The 21,527-nt window shown below is 42.7% G+C and overlaps 1 protein-coding gene and 1 non-coding gene across 3 annotated transcripts in view; one reads left to right on the top strand and one right to left on the bottom strand.

The window, feature by feature from the left end:
* Positions 1 to 7,870: 7,870 nt before the first annotated feature.
* Positions 7,871 to 21,527, bottom strand: part of CXHXorf58 (chromosome X CXorf58 homolog) — a 29,440-nt gene continuing 15,783 nt past the window's right edge. For both annotated transcript variants that reach the window (XM_048449809.3, XM_085684566.2), the window contains 4 exons: positions 16,659 to 16,790; positions 11,977 to 12,206; positions 10,086 to 10,242; positions 7,871 to 8,562 (listed from right to left, as the gene is read on the bottom strand). In XM_048449809.3, coding sequence (XP_048305766.1) covers positions 8,389 to 8,562; positions 10,086 to 10,242; positions 11,977 to 12,206; positions 16,659 to 16,790 — 693 coding nt within the window. In that variant the 3' untranslated portion in view covers positions 7,871 to 8,388. The remainder of the gene's footprint in view (positions 8,563 to 10,085; positions 10,243 to 11,976; positions 12,207 to 16,658; positions 16,791 to 21,527) is intronic.
* Positions 21,251 to 21,351, top strand: LOC125410361 (small nucleolar RNA U13). The gene has a single exon (XR_007235025.1). It is a non-coding gene; the product is annotated as a small nucleolar RNA U13 (small nucleolar RNA).

Raw genomic sequence — 21,527 nt, 5'->3', positions numbered from 1 at the left:
TGCCTTTGCCTCCCAAGTGTTGGGATTAAAAGTGTGCACCACCACCTCCCAGCAAGCAGGTTTTCTTTTTAATGTTCAGTGAGTGAGCGTGCACTTGATCCGCATCTGATATGGTCCCCTCACTTTAGCCGTACCTTTGTCTCTTAAGCCCTCTTGCAGGCAAAAAGTCTATTCTCATGCCCACAGGCAGGATGGTGCGCTGCCTGTCTCAGGATAAATATATTAGTTCCCCAGAGAGGATGTGACTGAGTTCTCCAAATTAGGGTGGTTTGCGGTAACAGAAATGAATCAGTCATGCTTTTTACCTGTGTAAAATCCCAGCACCGGGAAACTGAGGCAGGAAGATAGTGAGTTCCCAGCCAGCCTGGGTTACCCTGTAAGAGACCTTGTCTCAAACAACAGCAACAAACAACAGGCACAGCAACAACCCCTCAACAGAAGCCACCACCACCAAATCAAACCAAACACGGAGAATCAGACTGCGGCAGTTCTGGAGGCTGCAACTGGAAGGCGGGGGCACCCGTGAGCCTACTGCTCCCTCTGGTGGTTTGCGGACCACTGTGAGCACGCTCCAACTGCTTCTAGGGAAGAAGGGATTTGATATTCTGAATTCCTCCTCCTCCCGCTGCTGCTCCTCCCCTCTTCTCCTTTGCCACGGAACATGAAGCCTAGAGCTGCTAGCAAGTTCTCGACTACTGAGAACCAGCCCCAGCCCTGCAACTCGCTCTTTCTTCTTTTCTGTATCTTTTTGAGACAGGGGCTTTCTATGTAGGCCAGGCTGGCCTCGAACTCACGGAGATCTGCCTGCCTCTGCCTCCCAAGTGCTGGGATTAATGGTGTGTGCCACCACAACAGGTTCTTCCGTTTATGTATAAAATTAGAATATTTTTTAACTCTTTCTTTTGGCCTTCATTTTCGAGACAGGGTTTCTCTGTGTAACATCCTTGGCTGACCTGGAACTCATTTGTAGACCAGGCTGGCCATGAATTCACCTCTGTCTCTGAAGGGCTAGGATTAGAGGTATGTGCCACCATGTCTGGCCGATTTATTTCTTTTTATCTTATGTATATGGGTGTTTGTTTTGCCTTCTTGCATTCCTGTGCTCCACATGCGTGCGGTGCCCATGGACATCAGAAGACGATGTCAGGTCCCCTGGCACTGGAGTGATAGACCTTGCTTGGCTGCCATGTGGGTGCTGAGAAGCAAATCCGGGTCCTTTACCTGCTGAACCATCTCTCTGGTCCCCAAACTACAACTTTTAAAAAGTGATTTATTTTAGTGCTGGCCGTGGTGGCAGGCTTATCTCTGTGCGCCAGGACAACCAGGGTTACGCAGAGAGAGCCTGTCTCAAGAAATAAAAAAAATGGTTTGTATTAAATAATTTGTATGTGTGTGTCTGCGTGGGGGTGTGTGTACATGAGTGCGGATGTGTGAGGGAGCCAGAGATGGTGTCAGATCCACCTGCAGCTGGAACCGCAGATGGTTGTGAGCCTCGTGACAGGAGTGTCAATTCAGGTCCTCTGGAAGAGGGGCACATGCTCTTAATCACTGAACCACTTCTCCAGCCCCTAAAATACAAGATGTTTAAAAATTAAAATGTAAGGTTAGTATACCAAGTCATGGGAATCACTGTGGCATTTTCTGGTTGACTTCTGCTTTCACATCACATGAGTTTCCTCACCCTCTCCTGACTCCATCGCCACTATTTGCATATTTGTTGCTCATTAGTATTTCTTTCATTCTTTTTTTCCTTCTCTTTTCTTATCTCTTTCTCCCTCCCTCCCTCCTTCCTTCCTTTCTTTTTGTTTTTTTTGTTTTGTTTTTTTAAATATTTATTTACTTATTTATTTATTATGTAATACAATATTCTGTCTGTGTGTATGCTGCAGGCCAGAAGAGGAGACCCCATTACAGATGGTTGTGAGCCATCATGTGGTTGCTGGGAATTGAACTCAGGACCTTTGGAAGAGCAGGCAATGCTCTTAACCTCTGAGTCATCTCTCCAGCCCCTCTTTTTGTTTTTTTATAGAAGGGTTTCTCTGTGTGACAGCTCTGGTTGTCCTAAACTCACTTTGTAGACCAGGCTGGCCTCGAACTCACTGAGATCCGCCTGACTTTGCCTCCCGAGTGCTGGGGTTAAAGGCATGAGCCACCACTGCCCAGTTTGCGCTCTCTCTCTCTCTCTCTCTCTCTCTCTCTCTCTCTCTCTCTCTCTTTCTATAACTGTTGGCTAACTATATTAGTTCATTTACTACTTGTTTGATTTTGACTTTTTGGTGTTTAAGTTAAAATTCTATTTTTTTATTAGTGTGTGTGATTCGTGCGTGTGTGCATACGTGTGAGTGTAATGTGTGCATTCCCATGTAGGTGTGGCCATACCATGGTGCATGTGTGGAGGTTAAAGGCTAATTATCAGGAGTCAGTTCTCGGATTCTGGGGTTCAAATTCAGGTTGTAGGTTTCTGTGGCAAGTGTTTTACACCCTGATTTATCTTGCCAACCTGATACTTGATTTTTTTAAGAGTTCTTCATGTGTTTGGCATATCAATTCACTGGTAGCTCATTGGCAAAGATATTTTTCCCAGTCTATAGACTTTGTCTTTTCTCTGCTGAGTTTTTTCTTTGCTGAAACTTGTTCGCTTTGTGTAATCCCATTTGTCAGTTGTAGGGATTATTCCTTGCCTGTGCTTGTATTTTAAAGTGTTTAACATGTTTTCCTCTGGTAGTTTCAAGATTTCGAATTTTACATTTAAGATCTATGATCCATTTGAATTGATTTTTGTGAAGGATGAGAGATAGAGACCCAATTTCATTTTTCTATGTGTGGACATTCAACTTTCTTGGCATCATTTGTTGAAGATGCTGGGTGTTCTGTTTCTTTTCTTTAACTGAATGAGTGATTTTTGACACTTGTCAAAATAAAGCATCTGGACCTGTTTGTGTTTATCTCTATTCTATCTTATCCTCTATTCTAGTCCATTTGTTTACATGTCTGTTTTTATCACTATGACTTTGGAGTATGGCGTAAGGTCAGATACAGTGGACACCTCCAGAATTAACTGTTCTACTTAAGATTCTTCAGCTATAGAGAGTCTTTTGTGCTTCCATTTGAATCTTAGCATTATTTTTAGTTCTGTGAAAATGTCACTGGAATTTTGATAGGGTTTGTGTTAGATCTTGAATTGCCTTTGGTAAAATAGTCATTTAGAAAGTATTAATTCATGGGAAGTCTTTTCCATCTTCTAGTGTCTTCTTTAATTTTTTTTGTTCAGTATCTTAAAATTTCTTTTTAGAGGTCTTTTACTTCCTTGATTAGATTCATTATTAGATATTTTTGAAGTGATTGCAAATGGATTCTTTTTCTAAATTTTTTTCATGGAAACTTCATTGTTAGCACACAGAAAAGCTACTGTCCTTTTGGAGACTGGCATCTTACTATGTAGTATGTAGGCCTGGCTCATCTGGAGCTTGCCATGTCCATCAGGCTGGCCTTAAACTCACAGATTTACCCATCTTTGTCTCCTGAATGCTGGAATTAAAGTCATGTGCCACGACACTGACCTAAAGCTACTTATTTTTGTGTGCTGATTTTGTATCCTGCTATTTTGCTGAAAGTGCATCATATCTGTTTTTTTTTGGGGGGTGGAGTCTTTGGGATATTTTAAATTTGTGATTATGTCTAATGCAAATAAGAAAAATAATTCAACTTCTTCCTTTCCTACTTGTATCCCTTTTACTTCTCTATATTTTTTAAACTAATTGCTCTGACTAAGACTTCGAGCACAATACACCCAATTTATCATTCTTGGGATTATTTCCTGTGCCATTGAAATCCTGTTCAGAAAGATCTTGTCTCTAGCATATCTTGAAATGTTTTGCTTAAAGTTTCCTGACTCCAAAAAAGATGAAAAATTATTTTAGATATTCCAGGAAGACGAACCCAAAACCCCAAAACTAGATAAAGTAGGCTTTATTCATATTTAATTCTGAAATTATATATGTATTTAACCACACCCTCAAATAGCATAAAGGAAAACCAACAGAATGTGTCAGTCAGCTTTCTGTCTCTGTAATAAGTGCCCACTGTAACCAACTGATCAAGACAGAGTTTATTTTAGAAATGTCTGTCTACTGTTGATTATCCCACTTGTTTGGGGCCTTTGGTGGCATATCTCGGCAAAAGATCATAGTGAAATAAAACTAAATCACCTCATGGTCTAGAAAAGAGACAAAGAAGGAGCCAGAGGTCACACCATTTCTATTAAGCCACCCACCAAATGACCTGAAGACCTCTCCCTAGGCCCCACCTGACAGTTGGGAGGCTTAGGCAGGAGGGTCAGAAGGCTACATAGTGAGTTCTAATTCAGTCTCATCTGGTGCGGGAGAATTGTCTGTATTCTGTCAATCATGTATTTTAATAAAACACTGATTGGCCAGGTAGGAAGTATAGGCGGGTCAACCAGACAGGAAGTAGAGGCGGGGCAATGAGAATAGGAGAAGGCAAGGGAGGAGGAAGCTCCCTCCGCCACTCCTGTGCAGACCACCTGGAGAGGCAGGATGTAACCTGCCCAGCTTAAAAAGGTACCAAGCCATATGGCTAACATAGATCAGAATAATGGGTTAATATAAGCTATAAGAGTTAACAAGAAGCCTGAGCTAATGGGCCAATCAGTTTATAACCTAATGTAGACTATGTGTGATTTTCTTTGGGACTTGCTGGTTGTGGGATACTGGGCAGGACAGAAACCCCAATAAGCCGGCTCTCATGTTACACTCATCTACATTAGGTACCATTTGAAAACTCCAAGAATGAGCTGGAGAGATGGCTCAGTCGTTAAGAGCATGTACTACTCTTTTTTTTTTTTTTTGGACAGGATTTCTCTGTGTAACAGCCCTAGTTGTCCTAGAACTCACTCTGTAGACCAGGCTGGCCTAGAACTCACAGAGATCCGCCTGCCTCTGCCTCTGGAGTGCTGGGGTTAAAAGTGTGCGCCACCACTGCCCTGGTACATGTACTGCTCTTGCAGAGGATATTACTCAGCTTCTAGCACCCGGGTCAGGAGGTTTGCAACTGCCTGCAACTCTAGCTCTAAGGGCATCCATCTCCTTCTTCTGGGCTCACCTCTGTACACTCACTTGCACAGACAGACACATAAAAAACACGAAACTAAACACCCACATTCCCAAAACAGGGCCTGGAGGGATGGCTCAGTGGGTAAGAACACTTACTGTGCCTCTAGAAGAACTGAATAGGGTTTCTAGACCCAAGTCTGGAGGCTCACAGCTGCCTTTTAATTTCCAGTCTTTCAGGATTTGATGCCCTTTTCTTGTCTCTGTAGGAACCACACACACACATACAATCCCCCCCCCACATACACACATAATTAAAAAGAAAAAAATATTAAACCCCTAAACAAAACAACAAAAAAACTAAAACAAGCCGGGCAGTGGTGGTGCACTCCTTTAATCCCAGCCCTCAGGAGGCAGAGGCAGGTGGATCTCCGTGAGTTCGAGACCAGCCTGGTCTACAAGAGCTAGTTCCAGGACAGGCTCCAAAGCTACAGAGAAAACAAAAATAAGTTTCAAAAAAAAAATATGGGGGTGGAGAGATGACTCAGTGGGGTAAATGCTTGCTGTGGAAAAGCCTTAGGCACGGCTGGAAATCTCTGTAATCCTAGCACAGTGTGTGTGTGTGTGTGTGTGTGTGTGTGTGTGTGTGTGTAGGTGGAGGGACGGCGTTCTCTGGCCAGCCAGTGCCCTCAAATGATGAGCTCTAGGTTGAGTGACAAAACCCTCTCTCAAAAAACTCAGATGGAGAAAGACTTGTGATATCAACCTCTCCTCCACACACAGGCACACACATGCGCACACACACAGGAGCATGTCCGCATGCACACTGAAAGGACTGGAGGTTCTCAGCGCAGATGAGATCTATTTGTCCCAGAGGGACAGAGGGCAAGGAATAAGAGACAAGGACAGGAGACAGAGGATGAGGGAGAAAGAGAAAGGAACAAGGGGAATGGGGAAAGGATGTTTGCCGCCGAGGGTCAAAGGGCTGGGAGGAGACAGATGTAGCCCATAGGCGGAGGGCAGTTTGTTTATTTTTTAAAATTCTGTTATTTGTTTATTTTAGTTTTTATATCCCGCCTGCAGTATCCCCTCCTTTCTCTCCTTCCAGTCCCTCCCCCTCCTCCCCTCCTCCCCCCTCCCTCCCAACTCCACTCACTCCTGTTTCTCAAACAGCAGTTTATGAAGGGAAAAGGAGAAACCCCATGTTAGGATGAGGTGGTTCATTTTGATTTGACATGTTCACTAGGGTAGCCAAAAGAGGGCTTTTGCTTGTTGAACTTTATTACTTTGATAGCTGGACCTTGGTGTAGCACAAATTCTAATTATTCTTAATACGAACCCGGAGTCAGATATTAGGGGAGTGAAAGCTGGGAGATCAGAGAAGCAGTGCAGCCAGCCACTAGAGAGACCTTTGACCTCTACCAGTGCTCAGACCAAAAGGGCGATCCTGTCCTCAGACTTACTGACTACTTCAGACTGCACCTCAGGCTGCATCCTCAGACTGCACTGAGCCCCTGTTTCCTCCTGCCTTATATTCCTCTCCACCCAGCCATATCCCTTCCTGTCTCCACCTCCCCAGTGCTGGGATTAAAAGTGTGGGATCCCAAGTGCTGGGATCACCTTTCCGTGCGCTCCATTTCCCTTATAGACTTTTCAATTTTCTGTAACCCAGGGTGGCCTTGAACTAGTAGAAATCCTTCCGCCTCTGTCTCCTGAATTCTGGGATTAAAGGTGTGTGCTACCACTGCCTGGCTTCTGGTGGCTTAGCTCTGCACTCTGATCTTCAGGCAAGCTTTATTTGTTAGATCGCAAGCGAAGTATCACTACAATAATTTATACAATAAAATACCAATACAGGCACTCACACGGATAGAAAGGTACAGGGAAGTGAAAGCAGCCATTGCCGAGACTGGACTGTGTGCAGCTCTGCTTTGTAAAGGGTTTCTATGATGCGGCTACAATGGCGTGTGCTCTGGACAGGCAGAAGTTACAGCTAACGAAATAGGAGAAATGGGCTCTTTGAAGCATAAAGAGTGTGGCCTCTGTCCTGTTTCTCGTCTTTCTATGTGACAGCTTCCTTAGCTTTGCTATTGCAGGTACTGTGGCTGGATTGAATCTCGTATGCATTTGATCAGATGAGAGGCTGCTTCCTAAGTTAATGAATGAGTCTATGCGGGATTCAGGAGGACAAATAGCTGTGTTTTATTTGATCAGTGTCAGGACAAATTCTAAAGAGAAGAGGCTATACTTCTTTTGTGGATATCAAATGAGGCTATTTATTAATATTAAAAATACATGTTTATGTTAAATATGCTCTCGTGTGAATCATATACATTTCTTCCAATATTTATAATTTAAAAGAGTATTTTAATAGAGAATGAGATCTTTGCCATGCCTGAGAAGCTTTAGCAATCAACCTGTGCATTTTAAATCCCAAGCAAAGTAAAATATTCTATTTTAAGAGTTCAATAAACAACTACATTCAGTTTAGCTATTGCAGTCTCTAGTAATATTTGATATGATTCAGTAGCTTGGATCACAGACGAAATCAATAATTTGCTCGTATCAGGAAGGCAAATTTGTCAATTCAAAATGAAATGGAGAAATATTGCTCAAAATAGTGTTTATATTTGAAAACTATCCAAAGCAGATGCTACATTGTGTCCCAGATGCTTGCAGTGCTCAGTAATGATTAGGTATGCTGTGTCATGCCTACTGTCATAACAGATCTATTATCATTTTATTATAATTCAGAATAGGTCATTCCATAACCATTCCGTAAAAACAACGGTAATGGAGGCTGACTCAAGATTAGCCCTTGACATACATGGATCTAATCTACATGGGAAGTAGAAAAAGACAAGATCTCCTGAGTAAATTGGGAGCATGGGAACCTTGTGGGAGGATTGAAGGGGAGGGGGAGAGGCAGGGAAGAGAGCAGGGAAAAATGTAGAGTGCAATAAAAATCAATAATAAAAAAGATTAGCCCTTTATTCTGTGAATTCAAATATTTGTGGTAAGCATGACCTGTTCAATTATTTGTAATGAAAAAAATCAACGTTGAATCAAACACTTAGGCATTAATTTGCTTCTCATTTCTTGGACAAAACTGTATATTGCTAGTTTCAGGATCTCTAATGGAAGTAATCAATTCAGGTTAAAAATCATTCCCACCTATGATAATACAAAGGAGCTTCCAAATATATCAGCCATCTGGTTAAGAAAGCATACCAAAGACTTTTTTCTACTTGGGCTGTTCTTTATTTATAGAGAGCCAACGACATTGTCAAACAACTGTGACTTTCGGTCCACTAGTGTTTCAAAACAATGAAGACTGTTTAACATACAGGTCTTGATACCAGGCAAATAGTTCCCTTTCTTCTTCTTCCAGTTGGGTGTCTGTTGGGGGCTCTTCAATTGCCACAATTTCAAAAGATGGGGTGGAGAAGATGATCCTCCTCGTCTTCTCTTCTGACCTGTCTGACTGTGCTTCCTGGGTGGAATTACAAATAAAAGCAGACTGTTTCACATTTGGCTTTCACTACTTTGTATTTTTATTATCTATTTTTTACGTAGCTTCACTCTCCACAAATTTTTAGCAGAATTAAGAATATTTTCACGTATTTATTTAATACGTGTGAACGTGAAAACACACAAGTGCCATGGCACAAGTGTGAAGACCAGAGGCAACTTTTTGGGAGTTGGTTCTCTCCTTCCATCATGTGGAGTCTGGGCTCGAACTCGGGTTATTAGCTTCGGTAGCAAGTGCCTTTAGTTGCTCAGTATCTTGCCAGCCCGTCAAACTTTTTAAAAATCATACAGCAGTGAATCAAAACATGTTCATTATAAATATCCCTTCGATGAGGAAGTATAGAGGCAGATTTTATATAGCATAGCTTTTTTATGGTTAAAGAGAACCTCTCTAGCCTATAGCTCCAGCTACTCAGGAGGCTAAAGCAAGACTATCACTCGAACTCAGAAGGAGAGGCCATCTTGGACAACACAGAAAGACCCCATGTCTCAAAAATGTCAGAGGTAGGGAGAGAGGTAGGTGTATAGCGCCTGTGAAGCTCTGCTTTAGTTTTGAGCACACACATCACATGGCTCTCATTCTGAGAAAAGCACCCGCAGAGACACACTGGATCGAACCCATGGGACAATAAGTCACTCTTTGCTTAATAAGTCACACTTTTGCCAGCTTTTGCCGATGTGGAGTTCAAACAGCAGGTGCTTAATAGAATAGTTACCAATATTGTGCGAGAATTCTTTTTGGAAAAAAAAAAACCTTTAACCTTCGTTTTTATTTAACGTGTCTGGTGTCTGGGTGTTTTGTCTGCACGTGTGTCTGTGTACCATGTGCCTGCAGTGACCTTGGAGACCAGAGGGGGCATCGGATCCCCTGGAACTGCAGTCAAAGATAGCTGTGAACCACAGTGTGGGACTGGGAATTGAACCAGAGTCCTGTGGAAGAGAACATCAGTACTCTTGAGTGCTGAGCCATCTCTCCAGGTTGCTTCTCCAGCTTTTTTTTCTCCTGTTTTGAAATGGTCTTGCTATGCAGCTCAGGCTGGCTTTGAGCTCAGTAATATAATCCAGCTGGCCTTGAACTCAGGATCTCCCTGCCTCTGCTTCCCCAGGACTAGAAAGTGTGTGCTACCATGCATGGATATTTAAGAGCCAAAAATGCGACTGGGTGTGGTAGTCATGCTTTTCATCTCTGCTCTCAGGAGGCAGAGGCAAGTGGATCTCCGTGAGTTCGAAGCCAGCCTGTTTTATACAGACTTCAGGGCAGCCAGGGATACACAGTCAAACAAACAAACAAACAAAAACAAACAAACATATAATAAAAGAAAACGGGTGTTACCAGAGAGTAGCTTCCCACTACCCAGGTATTGGTATGCCAAAGGTGTTTCAGCCTTGAACTTGCATTTCTTTGTGTAAATAAAGTTACGTCTAGGCAGTTTGAAAGTTGTCCAAGCTAGCGAGTGAGTTCCCTGCTAGTTAAGCTTGAGTTACCTTGGAGGAAGCCTTCTCTTCTTTAGCTGCCATATAGGCTTTTCTCATTCTTTCAACCTTCTTTTGTGCCTGCTTGGATCGACGGCCCAGATGTTTCGCTTTACCTTGCTCTTCCCAAGGCTGGTAAAAAGGCCGGACAGTTGTAATGCTTGGAAACCTAGAAGACATTTGAATTAGAGACAGAAAAAAACAAAAAAATAATAAAAGAACACAAAGCTCCAGGTAGCCCCAGTGGTAACTCTTGCTAACACACAGTCTAGGTGGCTTTCGTTTCGGTGGTACTGCCCTAACCCTCAGCAGGTCCCAAAGAAACTGCTCCGACTCAATTCCTGCTCTTGGGGGTTTGCTTCTGGGAGATCCCAGACTAGGACTTTTTCCAAAGATGCTCTTATGAAAATATTTTTCTTCTTCAGTTGATTTAAAATTTGGCTAGCTGTCTGGCTTCCAAATGACTCATTCTTGGATAATCAGTAGCATGAATCCAAATAGCAGGGAGATCAAGGTTATATATGGCAGTGAGGAAAATGACATCATTTATTTGACCTTGGTGGTAATAGGGTTAAGTTCTATATTCAATGCTCATATGCATGAGCTAGAGAAAATCTATTTCATGATGACAGACTGCGTCTTGAGCCAGGCTATCTGTCTGGAAAGCGCACAGCCTTGACTGTAAAATAAAGGAGCTAAATTACATTGTTGGGCCAACACCTTTCATCTCTGCTCTCGAGAGTCCCCAGTGTGTTTCCTTGCCAGTGTCTTCTTTGTGGTCTAAAGGACCATTTCTCATTGCAAGTATATGTGTGAAGACATATTGCCAACAAGTCCCCTTCAGCCTTAGCATTGCTTTCTCTTTCTTAAGAAAGACAGATTAACTTGTAAATAAGCTGGGCCGGGTGAGTCTTAGTAATGGACATTAAAAGCAATCTGATTGGAATAATAACGTTCTGTCCCCGTCGTTTCAGATCCTAATACATATATTTTGTTACAACATGGTTGTCCAAAATATGAATTGGTTTGCATGTTATTGGTAAGGAAGGGAATAATGCCATTGCAATTTATATACAATTGATCCTAGGCAATGGGAGCCAGGAGAGTGAAAGTCCAATTCGAGCTTTCTTTTCTTTTCTTTTTTTTAATTTTGTTTTTTCGAGACAGGGTTTCTCTGTAGCTTTGGAGTCTGTCCTGGAACTAGCTCTTATAGACCAGCCTGGCCTCGAACTCACAGAGATCCGCCTGCCTCTGCCTCCTGAGTGCTGGGATTAAAGGCGTGAGCCACCACTGCCCGGCCAATTCGAGTTTTCAACAGGAAGGAAAACGCCTTCAGCTCTGTGCTGCACGGACAGTGCGAGCCTTTTTGGCTGTACTTAGAAAAACAAAATATCAACAGTTGCATGCAGGCCCCCCTCCCCAGAGAGGCACACTTAGCCCTTGACTCACGCTACTGTGACCCACCACTTCCTGACCTAGGATGGCTCCCAGGCTGTATCACGTTTTATGTTCTCTTGAAAGCGAGCCATGTTGGCCTGGGGCTTCTCTTCCAGCAGCAGCGGCGGCAGCAGCAGCAGCAGCAGTAGCAGCCGCGGCGGCGGCAGCAGCTCCGTGTGTACCGCCTGCTCCAGTGACAGTCACCAGCAGCTCCTTACCACTTCACTGCCTTCACATTTGCTGGGGCATCCCGAGGCGCCCGCCTGGTGGCACAAGTCACCACCTCAGGACCAACTGGCCTTTCTGTTAGTGTTCTGCTTACAAAACTGCATGCGTTTGGGACCATCTTCCCCAACTCAAGCTTTCCCATGTGCCCCGTGGTTCTCTTTCGTCTACTGTGTCTCAGAAAGGGAACATTTTCAGGAATGCTTTCAGTGCTGTAACCTCAAGAAAAATGGTCTCTTACCTAACTTTAGAAACAATCTCTAGCTGGTGCTGACGCATCTCTTCTGTTTCTGGCTTCTGCACCAAATATTTCATTTCTTTTTGTAAACGGTTCGAGATTACTCCGGACTCCGCATAATCAACAATGTCATACATCATCATTGTTTTGGGAATGCTTCCGAGGTTTAATTTTCGCCAGTGGTTATTCTTGCCACCAGATGATGCGGGGGTCTCATCCAGAAGACTGCAGTACTACATGGGGAAAAATGCAGAATGCGCAGTGGTTAGGGCTCATCTCCAAACTCTGCCGACAGCTCTCTCCTATGGCTTTCATCCCAGCTGGATGTTTCCGATATCTGTGTGCACCTTAACTCCCTTACTGGAAGGCAGGACCCGTGCCGTGAAGTTTCCGTTCCCACAACCCCACGTTCTCTAAATGTTTACCTAATGCAGCAACACACTATTTTAGAAATGACAAGCGAATCTCTGGTGCTAAGTGGAGAATTTCATCATCTTTGTTTGTAATATTTGTAGGAATCTCACTTTACTTTTTTCCAATTTAAAATGATGTCAGGCAAGCAATTTAAAAACACAATTTATATATTCAATTCAACAATATAAATGTGTGTTTAAGAGATAGGTATAGGGGGTTAGGAGCTATAGTACTAGGAATAAGTAAGGCTTTTAGGGCCTACTACATACTCTCAAACTTTCATGTGCACCCACTTTTACATGCACTCGAATGCACACACGCACACAAACACACACACGTACCCAATGTGGTACCATGCAGAAGTGTCAGCTGCCACCATTTTGTAGAGTAGTACCAGTCTCTCACCAAGAAGCAGCCGATTCCAATTCTCACTGCAAACCTTTGCATAAAGCAGACTCTGCAGCTAGATTTTCAGTTCACAACCTACTGCATTGGTGACAAGTGTGCAATCATCCTTAGTGACAAGTTATGCCCTGTCTCTAAAAACATTAGTTTGTTCACTGTGAGTCCATTAACGAGTTCACATACAGACAGCAAATACGCAGTTCCGTGGCCTTTTTTGTCTCAAGATGTTTAAGCCCATGTGACATTTTACAAAAATGGATAATCACAAAAGGGAATGGGGGGGGCGGAGAGCCGGCTCAGCGGTTAAGAGCATATGCTGCCCTTGGAAAGGACCCAAGTTAGGTTCCTAGCGCTCGCTAGTGCTAGTTGGCTCACGACCACCTGTAACTCCAGCGCCCTCTTCTGGCTTCCGCGGACACCTGCACGTATGTGCACACAATCTTGTCCCATACACGATTAAAATAAAAATAATCTTTTTCTTTTCAAAGACAGACTTGGCCAGCAGAGAAACCAAACGTGGTATCACTGGAAGAGAAACTGGAATCCAGCGCAAAACGAGTTTGAGAAGAAACGGGTGGCTCTAAGAGGCCGCAGGGCTTAGGGAACTGGAGATGTTGCATCGCCTGAGGGGCTTGGAGAGGGTGAACTCACCAGCATAAATGGTTGTGACCAGATGAATGCAGTGGCTCGGGCAGAAAAAGCTTCGTTCTTGGGAGAAATCTAACATAGTTTGCAACATATACAATACGAAGACTAAGATGTCAGCAGCCGAGAAAACTTAGGAGTGTGACAACTGATAAAGACACAGCAAAGACAGTTTGGTCCCCATTTTAACTTCCGCAAGAACAAGAAGGTCAGCATTCTTCCAAGGGCTCTTTAGGTAGTGGGTGGGCTGAGGGTAGAACTTATGGCTGTGTGCATACTAGATAGTGCTCTACCCTTCGACCTTTACACTTTTTTAAATTTATTTTTTAACACTAATTTAAAAAAATATTTATTTATTATGGATACAGTGTTCTGCCTGCATGCTTGGACGCCAGAAGAGGGCACTGGATGGTTGTGAGCCACCATGTGGTTGCTGGGAATTGAACTCAGGACCCCTGGAAGAGCAGGCAGTGCCCTTAACCTCTGAGTCATCTCTCCAGCCAGTTTTTAAAAAATTTGATACCATCTTGGTAAGTTACTTAGGTTGGCCTTGCACTTACTCTGTATCTCAGGCGGGCTTTGAACTTGTGATCCTTCTGCATCAGCTTCCTAAACATCTAGGATAATAGGCCTGAGCCACAGGCTTCATGTTTTATTTGATTATGCTTTTCGCCCCATGGCTTTTCTTTCTCTTGACTGAGGTAGGGATCAAATTCAGGGTACCATACCATTGAGCTACACCCCCAATCTGTTATACTCCCAGCTTTATTGAGGTTCATGTATCATATACTTCACCCCCTTAAAATGGCCAACTCATTTTTTTTAGTGTATTCTCGGCTGATTAGTGTTTACAAAGAAAAGAAACTTTCACTCTCAAAGTTTCTAGATGTATTAAATAATACCATAGTGAACATTTTGAGACTTTCGTTTCTATTATAAGAGAGCTTTTAATGTTTGTTTTATTTTGGTTTTGAGACTGGACCTTTCTATGTAACTCAGGGCTGCTTTGGATCTCTCTATGTAACCCAGGCTGGCCTCGAACTTGAAATCCTTTTTGCCTCAACTTTCTGAGTGCCGAGTTTACAGCCACGCACCAGCACATCTAGGTGTTTTTAATGTGCCAACAGATTTTCTCTATTGATTATTAAGTTTGCTTTGTATGGCGCTGGGGGCATGGTTTATGGATAGAATGCTTGCCTGTCATGCAAGGAACCCTGGATTCAAGCTCCTGTGTTGAAAAAAAGTCAGATTCGCACATGCTGAAAATTAAACAGCCAGGGGAGGTGGCACAAGAACACTTGGAATGTGGTGACTGGAAGATTAGAAGTTCAAGGTTGACCTGAGGTCAGCCTGGACTACGTGAGACCTTGTCTCAAAACAATAAAAAAAAAAATGTGAACTGTGCTTTGTATCGTTTCAGCTCGTATCCTCAGTAATCTTAGCCCTACACCACATGCACAGTGATAATGCCTGTGTTTTCTATCTGTCTCAGACCTATCAATGGGCTACTCTGCCACTCACTCCCTGTGTGACCTTGGGCGAGTCTTTAGAACTCACTAAAGCTTCCTTGCTTGTCTCCCTACAGAGGGTCACAGAATTTACAAACTTAAAGAGCACAGGAAACGACAAGCCTGGAAAGGTCTTCCCAAATGCCATTCACACCCACAAATAATCTTATCTCTTTTTCAGTGTAAATATTTGGGGCCTTCTGTCTGGGACCCCAATCCTTGACATATTCACAACCTGTGAGATCGTGACTCATGTTCTTGGCAAAGATAGCTGGCATCTCTAGCTTCATTTAGTTTCTGATCTAATGCCCTAGTCTCATAGGCTAAGCCTCTTAGAAGAAAGAAAACACAATCAAGAGTCTCTAAGGCTCTATATTAACTTCAGATGTCAACGTGAGGCTGAGGCTTCCAAATGAAGAAGCTAAGGTCACATAGTTATTACATTAGGAGTCAGAATATTGGTAATTTTCATATTGTCAATGCTTGCCTCTTTGGATTTTCAGTAGAAAAATGGGAGGGAGTGTTACAAAAACATTTATTATTATTAATTATTATTATTTTATTATTACTCAGTTATGCTGCTTAAGTGCCCCAGTTCAGCGTTTCTCTATCCAGCTATGCAAACCAGAAAACCAGGAGTCATGCCAGATGTAGTCCTTCAGTTTCTCTCCCTGTCTCTTGCCAAGGCCCATTGCCTTTACTCTGAATCTCGCATCTGTATACATATCTCCTTAAACCAAGCAACCACCATTTCGCCTGGAATATCAAGAGCCTTTGAACAGAACTCTTGCCGGTTTCTAATTCTTTCTGTACCCTGCAGCCAGAGGTAGCTTTTCACTCATTGACTTAAAAAATGACATTTTGTGGGGGCTGGAGAGATGGTTCAGTGGTTAAGAGCACTGACTGCTCTTTCAGAGGACCTGGGTTCCCAGCAACCACATGGTGATTTGCAACCATATATAATGAGATCTGGTGCATTTTTCTGGCACGCAGGAATACATACAGGCAGGACATTGTATACATAACAAATAAATAAATATTTCTAAAAATTACATTTTATTCAGTGTGTGTGTGTGTGTGTGTGTGCTCAAGCATGCCTGTACATGTGTATGCTGTACTTCCAGAGGCCAGAAGAGAGCAGCATTGGGTCTTCTCGGGCTGGTGTTAAAAGCAGTTGTGAACTGTCTGATGTGGGTACTGGTCTTAACCTCCGAGTCATCTTTCTGGCTTCCCAAATGCTAGTTTTTTAAAAAAAATTTTTATGTGCATTGGTGTGAGGATGTCAGATCCTCTGGAACTAGAGTTACAGACAGGTGTGAGCTGCTATGGGGTGCTGGGAATTAAAGCTGGGTCCTCTGGAAGAGCAGCTAGTGTTCTTAACCACTGAGCCATCTCTCCAGCCCTCCAAATGGTAAATTTTATGTTGCATGTATTTTACCACAATTAAAAAATTATGAGCCTGGTGGTGGTGGTGCACACCTTGAATCCCAGCACTTGGGAAGCAGAGGCAGGCAGATCTCTGTGAGTTCGAGGCCAGCTAAAAAGTGAGGCCTGGTCTACAAAGTGAGTTCCAGGACAGTCAGGGTTGTTACACAGAGAAACTCTGTATTACAAAAACAAAACAAAACAAAAATTATGATTCTTTCTTGTTAGAGGATAGTGTCAGGAAAGCCTTTTTTGATGATTTTTTAATATCTATATCTAATTCCTTACTTGCATGTAGTCTTGCACCGTGACAACATCCATACGATCAGCTATTTTGAATTTCTGGAAAAAATGCTCATCTTCCATAATTTGTTGATAAAATTTCCTTTCCCCCATTATCTTGTAAGCATCAGCCACTGCCTATAAAGAAAGTAGATTTTCAAAATAGTATATTTTAAATCACTGGCACACATTTTATATATTTTCTGATAAATATAGCAAATATTGTTCCTGTCTTTTACAGTCTTGCTAGTAATAGAAAGGCTACGTTTACAAAAAGAAAATTATATAGCTGCTTTTGGGGGGAGGAAGGGAAGGGGTTAAAATGACGTTTCACTACGTAGCCCAGATTGGCCAAGCACTTACTAGTAATCCTCCTGCCTTAGCTCCCTGAATGCTGGGGTTACAGCCATGAGCCACCGTTCCCAGCTATACAAGGATTTGTTCTAAGACAGGGTCTCATGTAACCCAGTCTTGCTTTGAATTTGCTATGTAGTCAGGGATGAGCTTATACTTCTTCTTGCCTCCCCCTCTCAAGTGCTGGGATTATAGGGATGGACCTTCATGTCAGGCTTATATAGGCATTTTAAAACCATTTGCAATTTGTCCACATAGATACTGATGCATAGTTTTAAAATAAAACTACAGGTATAGTTGAGTTTACAGTCCTGAAGGGACCATATTTTCTAAAAAGGTTTTAATTTGGGGCTGGAGAGATAATTCAGCAATTAAGAGCCTTTGTTTTTCTTCCAGAGGACTCATGTTACAGCTCACAATCAGGGGAATCTGATGCCCTCTTCTGGCCTCTGTGGGCACTGCACACAGGTGGTGCACAGACATACATGCAAACAACACACCAGCACAATGTAAATATTTGTTTTAAAATCTTAAGAAAGATTTTATGTTTATATTTGATTATGTGTATATGCATGTGAATTTTGCAATATGAACCTAGTGCCCATGGAGGTACGAAGAGGGTCTCTGATCTGCTGGGATTGCAGTTACAGTCCATTGTAAGCTGCCTGATGTGCATGCTGGGAACTGAACTAGTGGCCTCCACAGGAACACTTCATGCCCTTAAACATTAAGCTTTCTCTCCAGCCTGGACTATAGTTTTTAAGATTTTTTTCTTTTACAAAATGTTCTTTTTACCTAGGCGGTGGTGTTGGCGCACACCTTTAATCCCAACACCTGGGAGGCAGAGGCAGGAGGATTTCTGATCAAGGCCAGCCTGGTCTACAGGGCTAGTTCCAGGACAGGCTCCATAGCTACACAGAGAAATCTTGTCTTGAAAACAAAGCAAAACAAAACAAAACAAAACAAAACATTCTTTTCATATAAACGAAAACAAAAGACATCATCCTCTCATTTGTGCTGTCAGAGAAAAGAAACAGGGTGCCTGAAGACCGAGAAGACAATGTGCTGCTGGAATTTACACTCTTTTCTGTTAGCTAACTCATTATTTCAAACGGAAATGGCAGACGTATTGCCTTGCTTCTACCTCCCTTTCCTTCAGCTTTCATTTGCAGTAGTCAAAGAAAAGCAAATAAAGGATTTTTCCTTCTTTCTAAAATGTCAACAGTTTGCATTCAAGGAAAATGTCTGAGAGGCCAGTGAGAGAAAATTCACAGGCAGCACCAAATCCTCCCACATGTATCTGTCCTGCTGATACTAGCTGGCCACACTGGGAGAGACTTAAGTACTGTCAGGCCTCCATAAGTATGTGCAGAATCATCTAACACTGTTTCTAAGGCGGGTCTGTGCTTCTGGCCACAAAGTGTCTGCTTATGTGGAGGGAGGCTGGCAGAGGAAAACTCGAGGCTCTATTCCAGATCAGTTTCATTCTCTAGACCTCAGAATATGCTATTGGCAGAGCATGGAGGCTGTGCCCCCACCCCAGGAGGCCATAAGAGAGAGCTTGGTCAGAGTCAAAAGTCACAGCGTCTGTTGCTTTCACTAAAGCACAACACAATAGCTTGCCTTCACATATCTTCCTCTCTAATTCTCTTTTTTATTATCCAGAATAGTCCCTTTGTATTTCGTTTTGACTTCCAAAGCTTTGGTAATGCATATGGAAGATGAAATGGGGAGAAAATGTTTCAGTGGTCATATTTTATTCTCAATGCACCAAAGTGAACAGTTTAATGAAAATCGGAGGCGCTTTTCCATGGGTGGATTATTTTTGCTTTTCATTTCACCAGTTTCTTTGCACATCATATACCTGAAGAAAAGATGATATTGGTGCATCTCTCTATTGTGTTTTATTACAATGTTCTGTGGATTTTAATTAACCAGCCCAACCGCACTAAAGGTAAAAACAAATCATGGTACACTGAACAGATATAAAACCATGCAATTTCTGCTTTCAGTATTTCTTTAGGAATAATTATAGATTACTTCAGCTCAGATTACCCAGAGAAGGCATTTATTATCAGTTCTTCCCTCCACCGCCATACTCAGCCACTACCACCGATCTTTCCAAGACCCAGTTTTCCCATCCACATATTGCCTGGGATGCACTGGGTCTAGTCTAGTCCCGTGGGCAAAGAAAACCAGGTCCAGAAGCATTGGACAAGTTCTCTGCCTACTTGTGAAAGAGCGTATTAGTAACACTTCTGTTGCTGTGGAAAATACCATGATCAAAAGCAACTGATGGAAGAGTTTCCTTTGGCTTACAGCTCCAGACGGCCACTCCACAAATACCAGGGGAAACATGGCAGCAGGTGCCTGGGGCAGGAAGCTAAGAGATCACATCTTCAATGGGAATCTCAAACCAGGGACCAGGTACTTAAACATGTCAGCTTATTGTCTGTGTGTCTCTGTCCACCAGCAGGGGGCTTCAGATGTATGCCACAATGGATACTGTGATTTATCTTACATAGATGCTGGTGATCAGGACTCAGGTCGTCATGCTCATGTAAACAAGCCCAGAGGTGTTTGGAAATAAAAAAAGAGTGCTGCCCAATAGTCGAAATGTTCTTTGTCAGAAATCGGCCACATACAGCCAGTTGCTCATTTTTGCTGGAAATTCCCACTTATGAAAGTAGTGAAAAGTGGTACCCTTGCACTTGTCTTGGAATAATTCAGTATAGGCAAATGCAGAATAAATAAAAGCGCACTAACTGCTGGGATCGTTTCAGCTTTGAAATGTATACAGTATGGTAGAAACAGGTCAGCATTCAAATCTCACTTATACATCTCCAAATCTCTCTTCAAAAGCTAACTTTTTCTTTCTCTTTCTTTCTTTCTTTCTTCTTTTTTTTTTTTTTTTTTTTTTTGAGACAGGGTTTCTCTGTGTAGCCCTGGCTGTCCTGGAACTCGCTCCGTAGACCAAACTGGAGATTGGTCTGCCTCTGCCTCCTGAGTGTGGGATTAAAGGCATGCACCATCATGCCTGGCTTCAAATTCTAGCTTTTCCCACAAAGTGGGAACAGTATTTCTCAGCACAGAGAACGGGAGGAGGGCCATGTGAGAGAACATGTATAGTGTCATCCTGGACCTCCGCAGTGGTTAAGAACATAGACTTGGTCTCAATTCTTTCACTCTCTAATTGTGAGATTTCAAGTCAGTTACTTGGTCTTTTTATTTATTTATTTTTGCATGTGTGCTTTTACTTTTGATTATTAGGCATTATGGCATTTTTATAACATAAATATTTTCCTCCTACTCCCAATGGTCCCTTTCCTCTCCTCCATTAGTCTCTTTTCTACTTTCATATTCATTTTAAGGAGTAAAGATAGATTAACAAAACATACAGACTAGTTTTATGGGAATTAAATGAAATAATGCACATTCGAGATTACAGTTGATAGAAACTGATCAAGTTGGGCCAGAGGGACCGGGGAGATGGCTCAGGTGGTAAAGTGCATGCTGCCTAAGTGTGAGGACCCAAGTTCTGATCACCAGCATCCATGTGAGATATCCCACAGTATCCATTGTGGCATACATCTGAAACCGCAGTGCTGTGGGACAGAGACAGGTAGATCCCTGAATCTTACTGCCTAGTTAGCTTGGTTAAATTGGTGAGCCCAGCTGGGCAGTGGTGGCACACGCCTTTAATCCCAGCACTCGGAAGGCAGAGGCAGGCGAATCTCTGTGAGTTCGAGGCCAGCCTGGTCTACAGGAGCTAGTTCCAGGACAGGCTCCAAAGCTACAGAGAAACCCTGTCTTGAAAAACAAACAAACAAACAAAAAATTGGTGAGCCCATGTTCAATGAGAGATCCTGTCTCAAAAATCAACATGGAAAACAAATGGGGAAGACTTCCTCAACGTTAGTGCCTCCAGCGTGGGCACTCCTTCATCCCTAAGTGATCAAGCAGGACTGACAAAGATGGCAAGAATCTGAAGTTCCAGTTTGGTTACAGGAATTCGAGGCCAGCCTAGTATATATGAATCTTGCCACAAAGAGGGAAAAGAGCAGGAGGTGGGGAGGGGAAGAGAGCAAGGGAGGGAGAAAAAGAGAGAGAGAGAATAATCAAGTAACAAGGGTAGCTATTAATGTTTTTCTTATATGAAAAAAGTTTAAAAGGACAGGCATTTTTCAATGTAAAACAATGGTTACTATATGCCAACACTTAAGGTTTGTCAGTTGGATCCACAGATCCTTTTGTAGCCTGTAAGTGTAGTAACTGAGTTTTAACACCATTATGTGAGATGTGCCTCCTTTAACAGCATTACATGTAGGCACAATACTGTCTGACATGAAAAAAAATGCCAGTTACCCAGTGGTGCTCTGGGCCATGGAATAGGAGGGTTTTTAGGGTAGTTCTCATAAATGATTTCTTATCAAAGATCACTGTGTGGGGGGCTTGTTAAAATGTATATGCTGGACCTGGGGGGGGGGGTCTGGTGTAGGACAGGTGCATTTGCATTTTTTT

The sequence above is a fragment of the Myodes glareolus genome, chromosome X (assembly GCF_982192425.1).
Source record: "Myodes glareolus chromosome X, mMyoGla1.1, whole genome shotgun sequence".
Taxonomy (NCBI): Eukaryota; Metazoa; Chordata; class Mammalia; order Rodentia; family Cricetidae; genus Myodes; species Myodes glareolus.
The sequence above is the reverse complement of the archived record's forward strand: the minus strand, read 5'-3'. Positions and strand labels throughout refer to the sequence as shown.